The sequence below is a fragment of the Anopheles gambiae genome, chromosome X (assembly GCF_943734735.2).
Source record: "Anopheles gambiae chromosome X, idAnoGambNW_F1_1, whole genome shotgun sequence".
Classification (NCBI taxonomy): domain Eukaryota; kingdom Metazoa; phylum Arthropoda; class Insecta; order Diptera; family Culicidae; genus Anopheles; species Anopheles gambiae.
In genome coordinates this window covers 12,799,318-12,819,341 of record NC_064600.1, presented here as the reverse complement: position 1 = coordinate 12,819,341, position 20,024 = coordinate 12,799,318, and the positions used below count along the sequence as shown (strand labels likewise).

At 44.0% G+C, this 20,024-nt stretch overlaps 1 protein-coding gene across 1 annotated transcript; it reads right to left on the bottom strand.

The window, feature by feature from the left end:
* Positions 1-412: 412 nt before the first annotated feature.
* Positions 413-19,684, bottom strand: LOC1272302 (death-associated protein kinase related). The gene is made up of 6 exons (XM_311247.6): positions 19,490-19,684; positions 17,663-18,638; positions 6,853-7,065; positions 6,547-6,722; positions 6,067-6,385; positions 413-5,952 (listed from the first exon to the last, which is right to left on the bottom strand). The coding sequence occupies exons 2-6, from the start codon at positions 17,794-17,796 to the stop codon at positions 4,485-4,487; spliced, it is 2,310 nt and encodes a 769-aa protein (XP_311247.6). The 5' UTR covers positions 17,797-18,638; positions 19,490-19,684; the 3' UTR covers positions 413-4,484.
* Positions 19,685-20,024: the final 340 nt, after the last annotated feature.

Here is a 20,024-nt window from a genome sequence, read left to right as displayed (position 1 = left end):
AAGAAGTAGAAGAGGACGCAAGAAGTTTACCTTAATTGTGCGTATAAGTGGCAAAAAATATTCCGCTCAAAAGGAATGAGAATATAGGCAATAGATGGAAAATCCAACTCAAAGTTTTGCATCTGTGGTAGTGTGATACTAACGACAGCGATCGTTAGATATCAGTAATGGTGTCGTGCCATCAAAACTCATACAGCATCCCGAAGCGTACGAACAGATAATAAAGAGATCACTTGATAGTTTGCAACCGAGCAAACCACACGTGTTTTATTGAGTACCACAGCATCGAATCCGCATTACTTGCCTAGAGCAACACACACCAACATCGAAAAGGGTAAAAACTAATCTACAAGCAAATGTTCTCAATATTTCTTTTCCTGTTTAGTCGTTGGTGTACGTTGGAATAGCGATCTCGGATGTTCAGACCGTTTTGGTGTTGTTAATTTTTATTTACATTATGGGAAAAGGTATAAGAAAAATAACTTAACTGTATAGTTATAGATCACTTGCTTTTTTCTTTGCTCACAACCCCCTTAGGCAACGTACGCGAGACTTGTACACTCTCACACACAGGTGTGCGTTTGTACACGCAAGAGAACGCAACTGGAGAGCGTCGATAATGACAACAAATGTGAACCAGCGTCCGGGGCCCACCGCTCTCTTCCGGACGCTCTCTGCTCTACAAAAACACACCTGAGTGATTCAATATAACGCACGCGGTCCTTTTCTATAACTATGTTTTTTCCTGTTTGCTGCCTCCTCGCTCGCTCACTGTCTTATGCTTAAAAACTTTTGCATGGTTTTTCTTTTTTCAACTCTTTCCTCAATGTTCATTTCTTTGGATCAACGTTACTGTGGGGGCGTTTTTGTTATTGTTTTTGTTTTAAATACGTTCTTAACACGAAGGCTGGCACCATCGTTTACTGTGACGGTTTCAAAGTTTATCTTACAATCGTTTTCATTGTGTGTATGTGTGTGTGTGGTCATTGTCTCTGTCTTGCTAAAAACAAAAATGCAACTGAATTAAAATTAAAAACAAACGCAAAACAAATGCACTTATTGTGGGTACGAAATGGCATCGGATGGCTGCAATGTTTAGAAAAGAAGGTGCATAGGGACAGAGTAATAGCTTATTTCAGGGGGTAAAAAAAAGTTTTAATTTTAATCAGAAACAAAAGGAAAGGAAAACATTTTGCTGATCGCGTGGGTATTGGAAAGGCCACACACCAGGGAGTGTGAAAAGAAATGTAAGTCATGCACAGTGGTTAAAATAACATCGCATTTAAAACAGGATTTTAAGGCGACTCAGTAAAACAAAAAGGATATATGGCAGACACACGAAAACAAACCCCCAGTTGCAAACACAGGAGACACAATTTGTACCGTAAAGAGTGTTGTCACACTTCGCAAACATACTCCGCGGAGCTTCCTCTGCTTCCCTGACACGAGCCGAAACCGGTCCACGATAGGGTTCTGCCTCCCTGCTTTTAACCCAGCCTTTTGACTATCAGTAACCCACACACACATACAACTTTCTTCTTTGTCACTCTTTTCTCTCTCTAACGCTCTCAAATCCTTTCATTGTATAATAGTTTGTGTTAACTGCACTGTATATGTAGGTTCAGAATATTAAAGCAACTGTTATTTAAGACAACAAACCAACACGGTGCTCTAAATTCTAGCGAGAGGCTGCTTGCTTGTGTATATGAAGAAAAAAAAACGGAAATGGAATGACAAACGGATGGGTGGACGAAGGAGGTTAAGGAATTTAGTTTTTCGTCAATTTCTTGTTTTTTTGTGTAACGCGGGGATGTGTATTAATTAAATGCATTCGAATTGCTATCTATACAAACGCGTCCAAACACAGTAAGCGCACAAACTGAACCGAGGCTATCGAATAAAAACCATTTTGCTGTTACTGCCGGTGCACTGCGCCTGGCGGCTATATGTTATGCTCTACTTACTAAGCGTGCTTGCACACGCACACACACGCACAAACACATCAGGCCAGCTCTCCAATGATAAACGTGTGGAGCAAATGTGTACCCCACTCTCTCTCTCTCTCTCTCTCGCTCTGTTTCATCCCTTGCGCGTTACACATCATTAGGCACATCATGGTAGAACAACTTTGTCCTTTTTTTCTGTCCACTCCTTCCCCTAAATCGTGCGCGTCTGTGTTTCTACTACTGCTACACGCGGGATTAGGTTATGTTTTTCTTCCTTTTGTAAACGGAATCAACTATATAATTTATTCCTATTAATGGTAAAAACGCACATTTCATGCTCAACTGATGTGTATATGTGTATATGTGTATGTCTTTTGTTGCTTGTGCAAAACGAGTAATTTATCCTACAACATAATAAGGTTAGAATAGGGGAGTGCTGGAGCGAGCGGGAAGGGGGAGGGAGGGGGGGGGGGGCAGGTGTCAGGAGAAAAGGGAGCATTTTTGCACTCTCGGTAGCTTTTTTCCTCAATGGCTGGTACGCCGCCCGCAGCTAACTCTGCGCTCCCGTTTTCCTGCTGGCTCCCGCCGCCACCGCCGCCGCCGCCGTTCTCCTCCAACCACTCCACCATCTTAGCTTAGGCTTGTAACATTCGTATTGGGCGTATAGACACACTTAAAGAATAATGCATTCACATAAGTCTTGCTTCGATTAATTTTAAATAAGCCATTGTAAAGTGTTTCGCCCTAAATGGTTCCCGTTCCTTTTATTCGCGAAACAACAATCTTGCTATTAGTAGCACACACTCACACACCCACCTTGTTATAGCACAAACAAACGGCCACGCGACGACGGCAACAAATGCCGAAGCAATAATTGCTTAAGCTCTTGATTAGATTACTTTCCTTACAGGAGGGGATATACTACTCCGCTGTTGTGTACCGAGGTTTTAAGATAATTCGCAAAACCCCTGTAACACTAACAAACACATACACACACACATACACACCTGCACGTACGATGATGATATGGTCGAGCCAGCGATTTTACGTTTACACAACGCGTAATGTAAATATATAAATAAGTGTGTACGTGTGTGTGTGTGTGTGGGTCCATCATCTAGGAGCACACTTTTGCTTCTAGTGACAGAAAAATGACAAATTGGGGGGGGGGGGGGGGGGGGAAATAGCATTCATTAATGTGGTGGGAGTTTGAACCAATTCAACCAACTGCGCAAAACCGTTCGCAAACAGTATTGGGGGGTGATATTGGTTCGAAGCGACAAAATAGCAACATTATTTGGCTTTATCCTTGTTGCCAAAACACAACCAACTGACAAGAGACAAAAAAAACGCCAACAAATTCCAATGAACGGCGTAACCCACATGTACACACTTCTGCATGTAACCCTCACTCTCACTTAAACAGTGTGGATTTGTGGTTTTGTGTTACGTCCAGCAAAAAAAAACAAAGTGGTGTTACCTGCTCTCCCACACAGTAACTTTGTAACCAAAGTTCTCTTACGTAGATAGTCTATTATTTTGGCAACGTGTTATAGTAACCCCGGCTACTGTGCTTTGCTCGTTAAGTACCGAACCCTACTAACCCACCCACCCACCAACTCCAAGTAACAAAACCACAGCACTTCTCTCCCCGGCCCTCTTCCTGCGAAGTTGGGGCGAAGCAGCTGTTTTCCTCGTTCTGACTGATTTTTTTTTGTTTCTCGTTGTGCATCGTTCTCTTTCAGCATTGGGCGGGTGGGAGCGAGCGCAAAGCGCCTTACGTCACAACAATGACTCTTCTCTTTCAGAGCAGCACATTTCATCCCGGTGTCGTGTTACAGGGGGCTTTCCAAGACATTGTATGCAATGTATGCTCCTGCATATTTTGTCGCTCACGAAAATTACTTTGACCCCTGGTAGGTATTTGTACTTGCATTAGTCCAAATACCTACTAGGTGTCAACATAAGTTTCGTGAGCGACAAAGTATGCGGAACACATAGCAAAATGAATTGTAAAACCCTGTAATATATATTAATATATATATTACTCCCTCTTTTTCCAAGGTTAAATTTTCTCGTTCTCTTCTTGTTCTCTCTTATTGTTCTCTCTTCTTGTTCTTTCTTATTGTTTTCTCTTATTTTTCTCTTCTTGTTTTCTGTTCTTCTCCTGCGAAGGCTCCTCGTTTCTTTTCTTCTCTTTCTTCTTCTGTTTTCTTCTTTTTCTCTTTTCTTCTTGTTCTCTTTTCTTGTTCTCTTTTCTTGTTCTCTTTTCTTGTTCTCTTTTCTTCTTCTTCCCTTTTCTTCTTCTCGTTCTCTTCGTCTCTTTTTCTCTTCTGCTCTTTCTCCTTCTCTCTTCTCTCGATCATCTTACTTAAGCAGATAGAAGTTGAATTTTCTTTTCCTACGGGAAAACTAATGCTTCGATCGAGCATTACTGTTTCTATTTTGTGTTTCTGTTGCTCGCATTGTGTGAGTGTGTTTTTTCTTCGTCTAACACCTACCAACCGTCGTACTAATACAATAGCCGATCCTATTTTATCAGCAGATAATGGCATCCTTTTCGCACTGCTGTAGCGTCTTGTGACCGGGTGAAGCGAGGTGCCGGCTGTCCGCACCGCCTACCGATGATGCTTCGGTACAATTCAATGCACATAGCGCGGCACCGGCCGCTACCGTTGTTCGGCAACTGCTATTACTACTATTACTATTACTACTGCTGCTGCACCCGTTGCTGCTGCTGACCGGTGGTGTGACAGGGGCGAAGGAGGAAGCATGTTCGGGCGGGTCGCAGCATTCAACGTCGCCACCGTTACTACTGCTCGCATTGCAGCTGCTCGCTGCCATCCCTGTCGTACCGGAGGGGCTTACAATTTTGCTCTCCATCTCTTCGAGTGACACCATCGTGTTTGCATCCTGTTTGCTGGTGGTGGTGGTTGTCGCCATCTCGCCCCCAGCAGGCACCACCAACTGCTGCTGTAGGTGCATCTTCTGTATGTACTTCTTCACACAGGACGGTGAACCTTGGCGGGACACGAACGGGCTGCCGGGGCCACCACTAGCCGCACCTGTCACGCCACCACTGTTGTTGTTGTTGTTGGGCGGCGCCGGATGCAGCACAGCCTGATTGGCGTGGTGTTGGTGGCTCGAATTGAGCACGTGGTGACTGTTCGCGCCATTGCTGTGATGCAGGTGGTTGTGGTGGTGGTGATGGTGGTTTTGATGAAGATGGCTACTGTGATGGTGATGATGGTGGTGATTATGATGCTGCAGATGGTGGTGATGGTGGTGGTGCTGCTGAAGGTTGTAGTGCAGCCCGCCCCCGTCGTTCAGCGGCTCGACCGGCAGGGCCTTGCGGCTCACCTTCGGCGTGGTCGGCGCGTCCGGAAACAGCGCACACGCGGCGCTGCTTACCACCAGCCCGCCTCCCCCGCCGCCCACAACAATCACATTCTCCTTGTTGTCCTCGGTGGACGCGGAGGAAGCATCGGAGGGTATTACCATGGTGCCACCACCACCATTGTTGTTGCGCTGCAGCGGCCTCAACTCACCAGCAAGCGACGGCGGAGATGCTGTTCCCCCTCCTTCATCGCTTTCATCTCCTCCACCTTCTCCCGCTCCCGCATCGTACTGCGGCTTTTCTTCCGATGGTGCGATTACTGTGCCATTGTTGCTGCCGGCTGCCAGCATATGCTGCTGCTGCTTCGTACCGGCTTCGTGCGGCCGCACCACGTTACAACCGTTGCTGCTGCCATTCTCTAGTACCAACGCTCCGCCACCGCCGCCGCCACCGCCTCCGCCACCATCACCATTTGTCGGTTCGCATCCATTCAGCAGCGCATCGTCACCCATCAGGGTGGTGGTGGTGGTCTTGCTGTAGTCCCACTCGCCAATGCCCGTCCCATTGCGGCTGAGCGTTGCGCGGGCAGCCAGCAGCTCTTCCCGCAGGCACACCGTCTTCTCTTTCAGCCACCGGTGCTCGAGACACTCGTCCACCGTCAGTCGTTCCCTAAAATGTACGCAAAAAAAACGCCACAAATCGCACAAACACACACACACAGAAAAGTTTAGTACACGTTTTATTAGTGCAAGCTACATTACTACTTCCAGCCTGGCAACCTACTTTGGCTTGATGCGCAGCGCACTCTTGATGAAGTCGATCGCATCGCTCGATATTCCGTCGAACAGCTCGTCCGGAAAGGTGAGCGAGCATTTGGTGACGTTCAGGAACGTTTCCTGCTTGCTGTCTCCGCCGAACGGCGACAAACCGGTCAGCAGGACGTAGGCGACCACGCCGATCGACCAGATGTCCGTCTGCAGGGACAGCGGATCGTAGTGCAGCACCTCCGGCGCGACGTAGTCGGGCGTGCCGACGATCTCGTAGATCTTGTTCTTCTCCGCTATGAACCGGGCGATGCCGAAGTCGCACAGCTTGAGCCCATCTGAGCGAGTGAGTGTGGCGGGTTTGGAAGGGCATGAGTGAAGAAAAAAAAAACAGTTTCTTTTTAGTTTCGGGTACCAGATGACAGCGCTACTGAGCTATATATTAATACAATAGTACGCGCGTGCAGTTTTCGTGTCACGGTGTTCGGCCCGCCCTTACCGTCAACGGTTTTGCCCGCCAGCAGTATGTTCTGTGGCTTCAGGTCGAGATGGGCGATCGATTTGCTGTGCATGTGCTGGAGGGCGCGCAAAATTTCCCGCATGCAGACGCGCGTCTTCTGCTCCGACAGGTGGCCCTGCTCGTCGATCAGTGTCTGCAGCTCGCCACCGGTCGCTCTGCCGCCACAGGGTGGAGAGAGAGAGAGAGAGAGAGGGAAAGCATAGAAACAAGGGACACACGCGTTGATTAGATTGGACACACGGAATTGACAGCGAAAGCTGCTCCCCCTCCCCAATTACTACTTACAGCTCCAGTATGAGCGCGATCTCCGAGCGCGTCTCGTGGACGGCCTGCAGCTTGACGACGTGGTCCGAGTCGGCACACAGCATCAGTACCGCGATCTCGTGGTTGATCTCGTTCAGGCAGCACTGGCCCCGCCGCCGGCGGCGCAGAAACTTGGCCGCATAGCTGATGCCGGACTGCTTCGATATGGCACTCCGCACGATTCCGTACATTCCCCTGAAGAATGGTGTGTGGTGCGCGCGTGTTTGGGTAACAACGCGGTAGGGAGGTTTATAATGATGATTTTTGTTTTCGTTTTTTTGTTCTATTCTATATGATTGTGCGTCGATTCTACTGGTGCGCAGTGTGCTAAGGGCGGAATGTGTTAGCATAGGGGGCATAGGGTAGATCTTATTCGTACCATTGGCGATTCTTCGCGTGTGCAATACATTATTGGGTTGCGCAGCGACTTTCTCTTTAAAGCAATGCAAATGTTTTGGATTTGATTTCTTCGTTCTGTGGCTTCGTAATTTTTCTTGTTCTTCGAATGGTTTCAACATTTCAAAGTTGCATCCTTTTCAAGTAATTTTGACGGATTGTATTGAATGGTTGCATTTTCTTTTTGAATAGCAATCAATTTCGAACGCACGGGAATATCTTAACAACAGAACGAAACAATCACGCTGAGCGTTCACAAACACTCTAAAAAAAAAGAACACAGATTTTTTCCGAATATACCCCCCTCCCGCTCGCAAAGCATAGTTTTAGTACCGAAGTAAAGTTTGCATAGTGTTAGGAGCAAGCATAGAATATACAGGCGAACTAAAATCTACAGCGAATTAAAAAGCAAGACATTTTCCCAAGAAACCCCACCCCCCTTTACCGATACTGCAAAATGTAATAAAAAGATCTGTCTGAAACAAAATCCATATAAGCGTTACGTATTCAATTGGGATAATCAGATATGATACTCAAAACGATTGGTGTGAGCAATGTGGCTTCGTGACATTTTTTCGACCATCGCCTGGTCAATCACTATGTCATGACTTTTTTTTCAATTCTGCAAATGTCACTGACATAATCATGACAAATTCTGACTGAAAAAAATCATGCCAGCGTCACGAGCTCTACTGTGACGATCAGTGGTGAGACTCAAACAGTTGGTACGACCATCACATGCTTGGTGACATTGTGTGTAACCAACTCTTGGTCTGCGAGTGGTTCCAAAAAACAAAATGAGCGTGGTATCCTCGCTCTGTTTGATCAGACCGACAATCAAAGCAGACAAAGCGAGTAAGAATGCTCACTGCTTTGGACCACGTATATTCTAAATGTATTCCAAGAATATTATAATTATCATTGGGAGAAAATGTCATGATCAAGTGAGTGACCAAGTGTTGGGTGCTAAACAAATTGTCACCAAGAATGTGATTGGTCCACCAACTGTTTGAATCTCACCTTTGATCATCTCAGGGATCTCAGTCATCTTGCTTGAGCTTCGTTTTAGTCATGAGTGTTATGAAAAAAAGTTATGATTATGCTCCTGTTGACATTAAGCTCAGCTTTTCAGTCAGAATATTGGGTTTGACTCAAGCACTCGCTCGTTGCATTCGGCATGTCATGACGCACTTTCAGTGAGTATCAGCAATGAGCATCAAGCTACCACGGATATCTTCATCGTTTTCGTTGATGAATATTTCGTGATGCTCATGACATTTTGCAACAGTGCCCTTTACACAAACATGTTGAACACTAGTTATACACCATTTTAAACCTAATTTAGACGTTTTTGTTTCAGATAAAATATAACCAGAACGGCCAAAAAAAACACCTCCGACTACTGCGAGTCTCTACCTACACACACACACACCGCAAGCCACACATTGAGAAAACGACAATAACGCTCCCCGGGGCGTGGAACACTGGCAAGAACGTGTGTTACGTGAAAACTTCACAAAATACCCTACACCACACACCCTCCCTCCCTCCCTCCCGGCGCCCCGCACACGCACAGAGCCGCCGACACAAAGAAAAAGCTCTTTCGTAATGGGAGCTTCATTCAAAGGGGGGGGGGGGGGGGGGGTATAAAAAGCAGTGGAAAAAATGCCCGCCCGGAGCGTTTTTCGCACGCGGGCGGGTAAATCCAACACTAGAGAGCACACAACACATAATCTCTGTTGCAGGGGGGGTTGGAGAGGGGTGGTGAGGAGGGGGGAGACTCCAGAAGCGTCGTGCGGTGTGTCTGGTGAGATTTTTCCTTCCCAACACTGCTGAAAAGGTAACATCAAAACGCATTGCATTGTGGAGCATTCTTGTTGTTGGCACCCCGGGGGCGAGGGGGAGCGCGTTGTGCCGGTGGTAAACGATCGGTGTGTGTGAGAAACAAAACAAAAAATCTCCCGCAAACAACTAATGCTATCCGCGTGCGCGCGCTCCACCTTTCCGCGCCGGGTATGCTGCTTTTGAGTGGTGGAAAACACAATAGACAGTCACAGCAGCAGTGAGGGTGGAGAGAGAAATTCCAGAGCGACTTCAAGTAACGCCCGCAAACCAGCGGAAAAGGTGTTCACGCTTGTTTATACTGTAATAGGAACAACTGTCAGTAAATAGTATGAGACCAAACATTGAATTTGCTAGTATAGTTTGGACTTCTTTACAACAAGATAGAATAGATTGATAATAGGACATGAAAAAGACGTCTCCAAAAACACTCTCCTATCGCTTACCATGGTCGAACAGTGTCCCTTACCGGACTAGATGTTTCCCAATCGGACTAGAATCTTTACAAAAATTGAAGAATGACAACACAGTGTATTTTCCTTCACAAATTTGTAACAGGAATTGATGCCCTATCTATTCCAAGTCAAAATATCTTTTTATGTGCAGCTAGATTTTTTAGAGCAAGGCATCTTTTTACGATCAAACGTCAGGAGGGCTACTCTATATTGCTCCAGCGACCCGATACTCCAAATGATAAACTCTAACAGCGCTCTAGGACATGAAGTTGGTTTTCATATGACGACCAAACAACTAAAGAATTGTTTAAAACAGCTTTTCAGACGATTATTTCATGTTCGGTGTAGTTATTTATGTTTATTTTTTATGCTACAGTTCAATTTATGCTTGCTGTTCAGAGCTTTGCTCAGAGGTTCAACTTTTTATAGTTCTAATAATGGTTTCGTAATGTGTTACACTTGTAGGCAAAACAAAAATGTCAAACTTGCTGCAAAAAAGGCTTTTTTGCTTGAAATATGTGGTCCCTTGTTTATTGTGGACTGTGAATCCCTGTTTGACGGATGATTTAGAAAGCACGAGCAAACACAAGCAAGATATCTTTACACGTAAAAACAACTCTTTTAATAAGGGATATTTGCATGGTTTTTTCAACAACTGATTAACAACTAAACACAGTAATACATCTACGGGTATATCATTCGTAAACAGCAAATAATACCCCCAATCCAGCAATATCAATGAAGGAAAAGAACAAGGAAACAATAAAAATTTCAAGTGGTTGTTCAAATTATAAGGTTGCCGATTAGACACGATGGTCCGTCGGTTGTGTACAAAAAAAATCAAATGGATTAAAAGTGTATCCGATAGTATATCGATCGCAGCATCTATCAGCAAACACTAAACATTTTAGTCATGCCTATAACACCGAAACTGCCTGGAATTACTGGAAAGTTCTGGGGTTGCTTCAATGACTGAATAACAACTAAATACAGCACTAGATCCACGGCTATGTCATCCGTAAAAGGCAAAGAATATCTCCATCAGTACTGAAGGTTCTTCAAGATGTCTAGCAGCAATATCGTTGAAAGCGAAGAAGCAACAGAGCAAGAAATTTAAGTGGTTGTTCGAAACGGTTCACAAGGATTGAAGATTCATCCAATACTACATTTAAGTACGTATATTTGGAATTCCGGGCCATTTTTCACTAGTTGTACCCAAATTTGCATTTCATCGTGCGAAATCAACAATGTACGGAAACTCCTGAATGTATATATATGTGTTTCCAGGGGTTCTCATAGTTGTGGGACACTTCCGTGACTCTTTCTTATGGGAAGTGAACTTCATATGATGGTAATTGGACTCTATGGTTCCTTTTAAATTCCTATTAGATTTGTCCAACAAGGGTGGCTATAGAGTCAAATTCCGATTACTTTTCACCGCAAATTCCATTACAAATTAAAGATAATTTCATCGCGCAACTTACTACTAACTAGCGAGTATATATTGTTGTTTCATTCGGATACAATCGCATTTGGTAAGAGAAATACGATCAATAGTGAACATGTTTCCGATAATCATTTCAATATTATAAAATGTTACGGCGAATGGTTTGTCTTGCATTGTTTGAGCAAGAATGGCATCGTAATAGACTCTATATTTGGCCAAAAACGAGAAGAACCTTACATATTGCCTGACCAGTATGTGACAAGGGGGGAAGAATGTGCACATCATATTTCAACAAATTTGAAAGAATATCTCCATCAGTACTAAAAGTTCTTCAAGATCTCCAACATCATCAAGCAGCAACAGTGAAGGAAAAGAGCAAGGAAACAATATGAAATTTCAAGTGGTTGTTCTAAACGGTGGACAGGAATTGAAAATTCATCGAATACTGCATCGATGTGAGCAGCTATTAGCAAAGAATCCAAATTTGATCTTGTCCATAGCACCAATACCACCTGGAATTACTGGACAATTTTGGGGTTGCTTCAATGACTGTACAACGAACTTAACACCGCTCGAGATCTATCTACGACATTGAAGGTTCTTCAAGATCTCAAACATCAGCAAATGGTTTTTCAAAACATCTGGCCAACAGAGTATTTGAAATAATAAGTAATAAAAATTTGAGCCGTTGCTTGGAACGAAGGAGTGATTCAGAAATCACACATGTGTTGTTGTTGGACATTGGTGTTGAATTCCAAAGCATCCAGAATCGCTACCAAGTGTAATTAAAAAAAAATCACAAAGAAACGAGCATTCCTTAGGCGCAGGGGCAGGGGCGACAACACAACAATATTACTACAATATTTCCTCTTCGAAGGAAATTTTCGACACACGAAAAGGAAAAAGTTTTCTTTGCAAATTATTCTTCATCTGCTGTCGTTTTAACAATTGCGCCAATATTGACCATCCGTTTTTGATGTAGCTCCACCCCGGTGGTCTCGCTGGTGGTAGAGGAGTTAGTTAGTTATGCTTAGCTAGGCGGGAAGCATGTGTGCGCTAGTAGTGCCAAACGCTAATGGATGTCGCCCCCGTCTGGGTCTGTGGTTCGAGGGGCATCCTCTCTGCTGCAACACGCCACAACATCATGGGTTAATAATATCAAGGGCACGCACCCTCCCCCAAGAAGAAATGCCGTTCAGAGTAGAGAAAAAAAACAAACAAAAAAACATTTTATTGTATTCCGATGCAACTGAGTACCAGAGGGCACCTTTAAGATGGGAGTTTTTTTTTTCACCCGAAATGCATTTTGAGCCAAAATATTCATATGACCGGCCATACATTTGGCAAGCCGCACACATTCGCCAAGCAGCAGCACATGTGAATAATAATAACAGGCGCCAAAAGAAATGCCACAAATCAAGTATGCGCCAAAAAGCGAAAAAAAAAAACAAGAAAATTAAAATCAACGTTACACCAATCAAACCAAAAACAAACAGTCAGCAAATACCTTAGAAATGACACATTACCACCCACCCACCCCCCCCCCTCCCCCACCACACTCTGAGATATCGCGACACCTTTCTAGAAGTGAAACCACACACACACACACACACACAGAGGTAGCACACAAACACACAAAATCGCAGGTTTGATGAAGGGAGAGAAATAGACTTTTTGAAGCGAAAAATGCAGTTATGCACACATGCGTTACAATTTTTGGAGCTACTGCGGCTCTGTGCCACTGCAGGGGGAGGGGGTCGAATTGTTTTCCCACGAGGTAAAACCATATACCGATGTTTTCCCCAATCGAGGCTTGATCCCACATTAAAAACACAAAGCGAAACGCTGGATTTGGCACGAGATTAAAGTAAAGGAAAAGGGAGATTAAAGCACGCAAAAAAGGGCGAAACACTGTAGAGGAGGTACGGTGTTGTGTGAGTCACGTATAAATCGTGAAAAGTGTGATTTTTGTTTATTCCAATTTTTTTTTTATTCAGTAGGAATGGCTTTATTCCAATTTTTGAGGTGGCGAATTTTTGACATTATTTTTAGAAAATTAAAAAAAAGCACATATGTACTGAGACCATAGGGATTTAAGTGCAGAGGAACTTTGTGTAACACTGAAATGCGTTTTTTTACATTTTTATAGGGTAAACGTACCTATAGTGGTGGTATTGCACTGAAATGCGCTCCGTACGATAATTTAACAATAATTCAGTTATTTTTTTTGTTGTGAAGTGTTCTCTGGTCTTTAACAAAGGGTTTAAAAAGTAAAATGGGGCCATTTCGTTACAAAGTGATTATTTATCTATTTAATCTTCACATTTTTCTAAGATTCTTGCGATTTCATGTTTTTGTTAACGCTGTAAATGACCACATAACGTCGTAACCATTATTTTTTAACAGATAATTTATGAAATATTATTGATTTACTAAAATTAATTGCCTTTTGATCATGTTTTAGTATTTTGAAGTTTTTTTTTACACCTCACCATTAAAGGTACACAAAACAGGAATGTTCCTATAACGATTATTGCCATAAAATCGGCCGAAAAGGACATTTTAGGTTTTATTCCAGAGTATTTTTTAAAGGTCGTTTTGTTTTTACGAACATAAGCTACAGAAATGAGTTTCCTGTAAGTAAATTACCAAAAAAAAGGCCAAAATTTCAGTCGTTGTCAGTACTTTAGTCAGTACTTTTAGTCAATATTTTTATGAATCAAATTTATACTTTTTTAATATCAAACTACGCAAAAATTAAATATTATGGCAACAATCATTGCTAGCCATATGAAAACAGCTTCAAAACTAAGTACCATTTATATTATACACTGTTTTTGTGGCATCTTTGTTTACCACCATTATAGGAACAGAATACGACGACTATAGGAACCATACCACCATTGTAGGTACAACGAAGCAGTAACAAAACGTATGCATTTTTTCCAATACATAATACATATACAATACATATTCCAATTGTTATGGGTCAAAATAATAATAAAGTTAGCAACACTATTGGAACATTTACTAAACCAACAGGTATTAGAAATGTAAGGCCTAACATTTCTTGGCAGATTATTTTGGGAAAGGTCGAAACCCTCTTCAGGTATGGTTGCAACTTAGAACATAATACTTCTCCAAAATGTTAAAAAATCAGCTGAAATCAGATGTCAGCACAATCACGTGTTACTTTTGATAGGAAGTTATAAACGATCTCAAACTTTCCATGAGGCAACCTACCAAGACCAATGTTATTAGGAGGTCTTATGACTCTGTTTTTCGTCGCCATAATAAGAATGCGGATTTTTATGTAGATTGGCAGGAAAGAAGTAACGGTTATGAAGGACTTGAATGACACCTTGCAGTGCACCTCACCCTGCAATAATGAGGATCTGAAATGGACTGAACGACCGGTTGTAATTTATGGACCTTGGACAGTATCGAAAGTACGAAATTCACTGTTTCTATCGTACGTAAGTGCAGTTCACAATCAATACCAGCTCAATAATATTGATAATCAGAATGACACCAATATCAACAAAAAATTTACAGGGTTTACCAGAAATTCTCCTAGCTGTGGACTCTACAGCACCCTTGTTTGACAAATCCAATAGGAATTTCCAAAGAGCCTGTCCAAAAAAAGTATCATAGAGTCCAATTGCCGTCATATGAAATTCACTTCCTATAAGAAAGGGTCAAGAAAGTGTCACACAGCTTTAAGAACCCGTGGAAAACCCTGTACTATTCTGTATGGCATTTACCAATAAACTGGCTATAAATGGCCAGTTTTTGTCATTATTTTAGCGTACAAGTCAGTTGTCACTAAAATATGCAAATATTAGAAGTGTATGGGCAATTGAAAACAAGTCTGCTACAGTTATTTTTTTACACCAAAGATTAAACTACTGCAACGTAACTGTTAACCCAATATGAAATGAAAAGAACTGCTAATGATCATGCAAAAACTAGGCTGCGGCTCGTCAAATGAGTTTGACCAAACAATAGATTTACACCGATATCCCCAAAACCAGCGACAGCACCGAACACACACACAACAGCAACCTTTATGAAAGATGGAGAATTTTTTTTTTCTTTGCTTACCTACTTCTAGCCAAAAAGACAGACACACCAAGAGCACCGACGAAGAGGACAAGGAGATTGCACCGCAAAAAGGGCCACAAAACCCCACCCGAGAGCGAAGAAGTTCCAGCAAGAACAACAACAAAAAACCACACAGAGTGAAAGAGATAAAAACGACGACCAAGAGTAGTGTGCGACAACAATGCGATGCAATGTGCAAGATGAGAAAGAAAAAAACAACAACCCTTCGGTTCCTGAAGTACACGACTTGTGCGCGCGTACGTGTGTGTGTGTGTTTCTTGCGCTTGGACGTGTACGTAACCGTGTGGAGCGCGCAGCTCTGCTAAGTGGAGAAGGTGCGAGCGATGCCCAAAAAGGTTACCCCAAGAGTGGAGGAGGCAGCAGCGCGCCCTAGGCGCACAAAATGAACGCAAAAACACACACACACACACACACACACTTACATACACATCCCTCAGCACCCAACAAAGCTTTAGGAAGGGGGGGGGGTCGGACTAAGAGATCGGAAGATAATCGGAGGAGCCACAGCACACACACACACACAAATACTGGGGCTTGTGCAAAAGAACGGAAAGAAACGAAAGGGGCCAGAGAGATAAAGCTGTGTTAGTGTGGTTCCGGAGGTCAAACACAATAGGAAAAGAAATAACAAAAACAATAGCAAAATGGTAGCAACAACAACAACAACAAAAGCCCTCAATAAAAACCATTGGTGTGCACTTTCGTATGCAAACGCCAGCGGTGTGTGTGTGTGTGTGTGTGTGTGTGTGTGGTAAGCACAATATTATTACACCCAGCCAGCCAAGGCCTCTCTCTCGCACAATAGATAAAGTGGAGAGGCGCATACAAGAAACAAAAAGGCAAGATCAGATGGGTGGGAGGGGGTCGGGTGGGTGGCAAACAGCGCCACTGTAGGGCCGCCGCCGCCTTTCTGTCCCAATGGACACCTCCCCACTCCTCCCGTCCTCCTCCCACTCACCCTTCGCATTAGCAGTTCTTCCGTTAACTCCCCCCCCAATGACTCTCACCCCTTTGATTCGTGCTGTGTTGTGTACATGTACGTGTGTGTGCGTGTATATACACTTTTTTCTAGCCTTCACACCATCACAATACTCGTTCTATACTGCCACCCCACCCCTGTGTAATCGCTGAGTGGAGGGAACAGAGTTTTGTCGCAATTGCTCGCTTGCGAGACACCAAATTCAACCTTAAGAAGCAACGGTGCTTTTGAACCGATCCGCTTAGCGCAGTTGACGCTAGAAAACATTGACTCCACACGCAAACACGCACGGAGAGCTAGCCGTATACATAGGAGAACCTGGGGCGAAATGATCACCTGCATTATTGTGCAAAGATGTGTTAATTTGTACTGATTTCTAATGACTGATAAAAATCAAATATCAATCTTTAAAGCCCACCATGAACGTTTTATAACCGAAGATTTAAAAGTACGTGAATGAATTAGCATATTTTTTTTTTTTTGCCAACAATGATACAATTTTCGCTGTCTCGAAAATAAGCTTTATAAGCTAAGGTCTGGTACAAGCTGAGGTCGCTAGAATATGCTAGCTTTACGTAAATGAAGGTAACAACATGTGAATTATTGAAATATTCCAGCGTTTTGCTAAATATAAATTATATTCAACAAAACACTCAAATACTAAACTTATTTTCAACTCTCACAATTCTACCAAGATGCAAGAGCTTAGACCAACGCCTTTTAGTGCAATGTTGTGGTCCATTTTGCCCTTTTTGTTTAAGAATTGTTTTAATACTTCGTGCAAGGCCATTTTGTCCCATATCAAGACCCGTTATTAATACGTAAACTTCTGATAGTTTTTCATGAATAAGGACGTTTAAGCATCGATTCACGTCAAACTAACAGTGTTAAGTGGTTAACCAATTAGGCTCATGCGTTAGAGCCCCAGTGAAACTGATCGTGAAAATTACAATTTTTCTGCTTTATTTCGAGATTTTTTTTTCATAATTTGGCTTACCGTACACCACAAGAAAGTATATTCGATTCCCCAACTTTCTGGACTATAAAAAATAATGAATTAATAAATTAAATGCATGTCATGGAACGCAATGCAAATGCATTTAATTTCTTAATTCAATATGTTTTTAGAGTCTAGATTGTTGGATAATGGAATATCCTTTCTTTAGGTGTACGATAAACCAAATCGTGATGTAAATTTATTGAAATACAGCAAAATTACCCAAAATTTCACGTTCACTTTGACGCAAGGTCTACGGTGACATTAAGATACAGCCCAAAATCCTTAACAGGTCCATTTTGCCCCGCCTTCCTTTACAACCCATACAACCCACCCACCGTGTATCGAATATACTGTATACTTTCAACGTAAGACATAATGATAATTATTATAATAAAAATAATATAATTTACAATGATATTAAGATATGAAATGTTAAGTGCAGAACAATGTAAATAAATATGTATATATGTATATATGCGCATGTAGCAAAACACCACCACCAGTAGAATGAGCCCTAAAATTCACACACACACACAGGCAGTACTCACTTGGCGATCCAGGTTTCCTCCACCAGGTACACCTCACCGATGTCCCGCGGCGTCTTGAGCTTGGCCAGCTGCTCCTCGCCGATGCTGAGCCGCCCGTCCCCGACGTGGGAGAAGCCCTCCGGCAGCTTCATCATCTGTCTGCCGCTGGCCCGCACACTCCAGCGCGCGCGCACACACACACACACACACAAAGTCAAGCGCGGCCCGAGCGCGAGGAGCTCAAGGGCACTGTGTGTACACCCACCACCCCGCGACAGAGAGCTTGGCGGTGGGGGGGGGGGGGGGGGAGGAGGGCACAGGCACAAGCAGTCACAAGAACAATTCCACACGAGAGACACCACTTCACACAAAATCACCACTTACGCACACACACACACGCGCGCGCGACTACTTTACGGACTTTTGAAGGCGCACGTACGCACAGTCACAGACACACACACACGCGGAAAAAAACACGCACTTTCGCACTTCCGGCCTCTCCAGCGGCAGGAAAGAAGGGGGGGGGGGGGGGGGAGGGAGGGAGATTGAGGAAGGCTGGTGAGAAGGCTACCCCAGTCTGGTTGGTGTGCGTGTGGTTGGAAGGGAACGGAGCGGTTGGTTGGTTGGTTGCTTCAAAAGCACTTGTGTGTGCGCGGGGCCCGTGGAGCAGCAGCAGCAGCAGCCCGAAACAACGGCAGTAGCAGCATGCGTTTGAAAGATGGCGACGTTTGACAACGGTTTTTTTTTTACTCTCTCTCTCTCTTTTCCTTTAACTTTTGCTTCAGTTGCTTTTGGATTGGATTAGCGAGTTCGGATGTCACCCTTTTTCTCACTGGATAAACACACACACACACAACCACACACTAACACACACACACACACACACACACACACACACACTAACACACGAACTGTTTTCTCAAGGGAAGGCTTCTTCGCGGAAGCTTCTGGCTGATGGATGAGGGGTGATGGGGCAGTGTGTGCTGTCAATATGGATCTGTGGGGGAGAGAGAAAGGAAATAAAAGCGATTTTTGTTACAAAAACTTCAAATTCTGCACCAAAAATCCTTCGCCTACCCCTTCCTACTTATCGTCTGACCCTGTCATAAATGCACACGGACGCACACACACACACACACACACGCGGAGCAAACGACGCAATAGGGCACAGCACAACAGAACACGACGGCGATAGCAGAGCGGCAGAGAAGAAACAATTCACATCGGACGTACAAAAAAAAAACCGCACACACAGCCACGCAACGCGCTTGTACACTTCCCGGAAACGTCATTTCGCCTCAATGCTAGCCTGTGTGCCACACAACACCAACAACAACAGCAAGAAGGCACACAACACACACGAGTACACACGAGACTCGAAATTCGAGAACAATTGTCTTCGCAAGTACGAAAGTGTTCCTACCAAAACCTCTCCTGCACTGCCGCTGGTGCCACCGTATCACAAGCACAGCACAAAACCCTTTTTTTTTTGGTACGTCTATCGTCTCACGCCCTTTCAAGAATGCCGAAGAAAAAAAAATAAACCGAAACCACACCGAAATACCGAAAGAGAAATTCTGTGCACAATTCACGCGTAATCAGCGTAACCATTGAGCCACATGCAACGCACATAGTAACAAAAAACGGCTGAACTGAAGATTCGCAAAAAAAAGGGCACACACAGAGAGCCTGCCGAAAAGCAAGATGTCCACCAGAGGGCACCTCGAACCAGAGCGAATGTGTGTGCGTGCGTGTGCGTGTTTGGGAGAGCCTTTTGCTTGTCTTCGCAGCACTGCCGGAACTCGGCCTTTTCCCGGCGTGAACGTTCACCACTGCGCCTTTACTTACCCAGAGGTCCTGCGTTCCTCCCCGGTGCGTGTGCTCGTGGGCAACTTCTTTAACTGACTTTTTCCACTTTGCCCGCCCGGCGACTTCACTCCGCGGCTGCGGACCTTCCAGCTGTTCCGTCCGTTCGGTTCAAGAGATGAGCAACGAATGAGCTCGCCGCTGCTCGTCTGCTGACAGCTGCGGCTGCCGCTCGACAGCCCGATCGACCCGGCAGCACGTACGAACGCTGTCATGCGATTATCCGGCCTATCACCGGCTGCTCGTTATACCTTTTAGCACCGAATTTTGCAGTTTTGGCGTGCAAAGTGTGATTGTAAATGTGATTTATAATTTTCTCTATCCATTCCGTGGATTTTATTGTGTATTAAAACGATAAAATAGTAATTTTTTCATCCGCCATTGTACCGCTCTGCTCGAACAGCACGAATGTCAAGCTGCTCGAGCCGTGCACGCAACTCGAATGTCACTTTGTGTGTGCGCGCTTTTTTGGTTCTTTGTTTTCGTAATTTTGTCTATTTTAACGCGTTTCCGCATG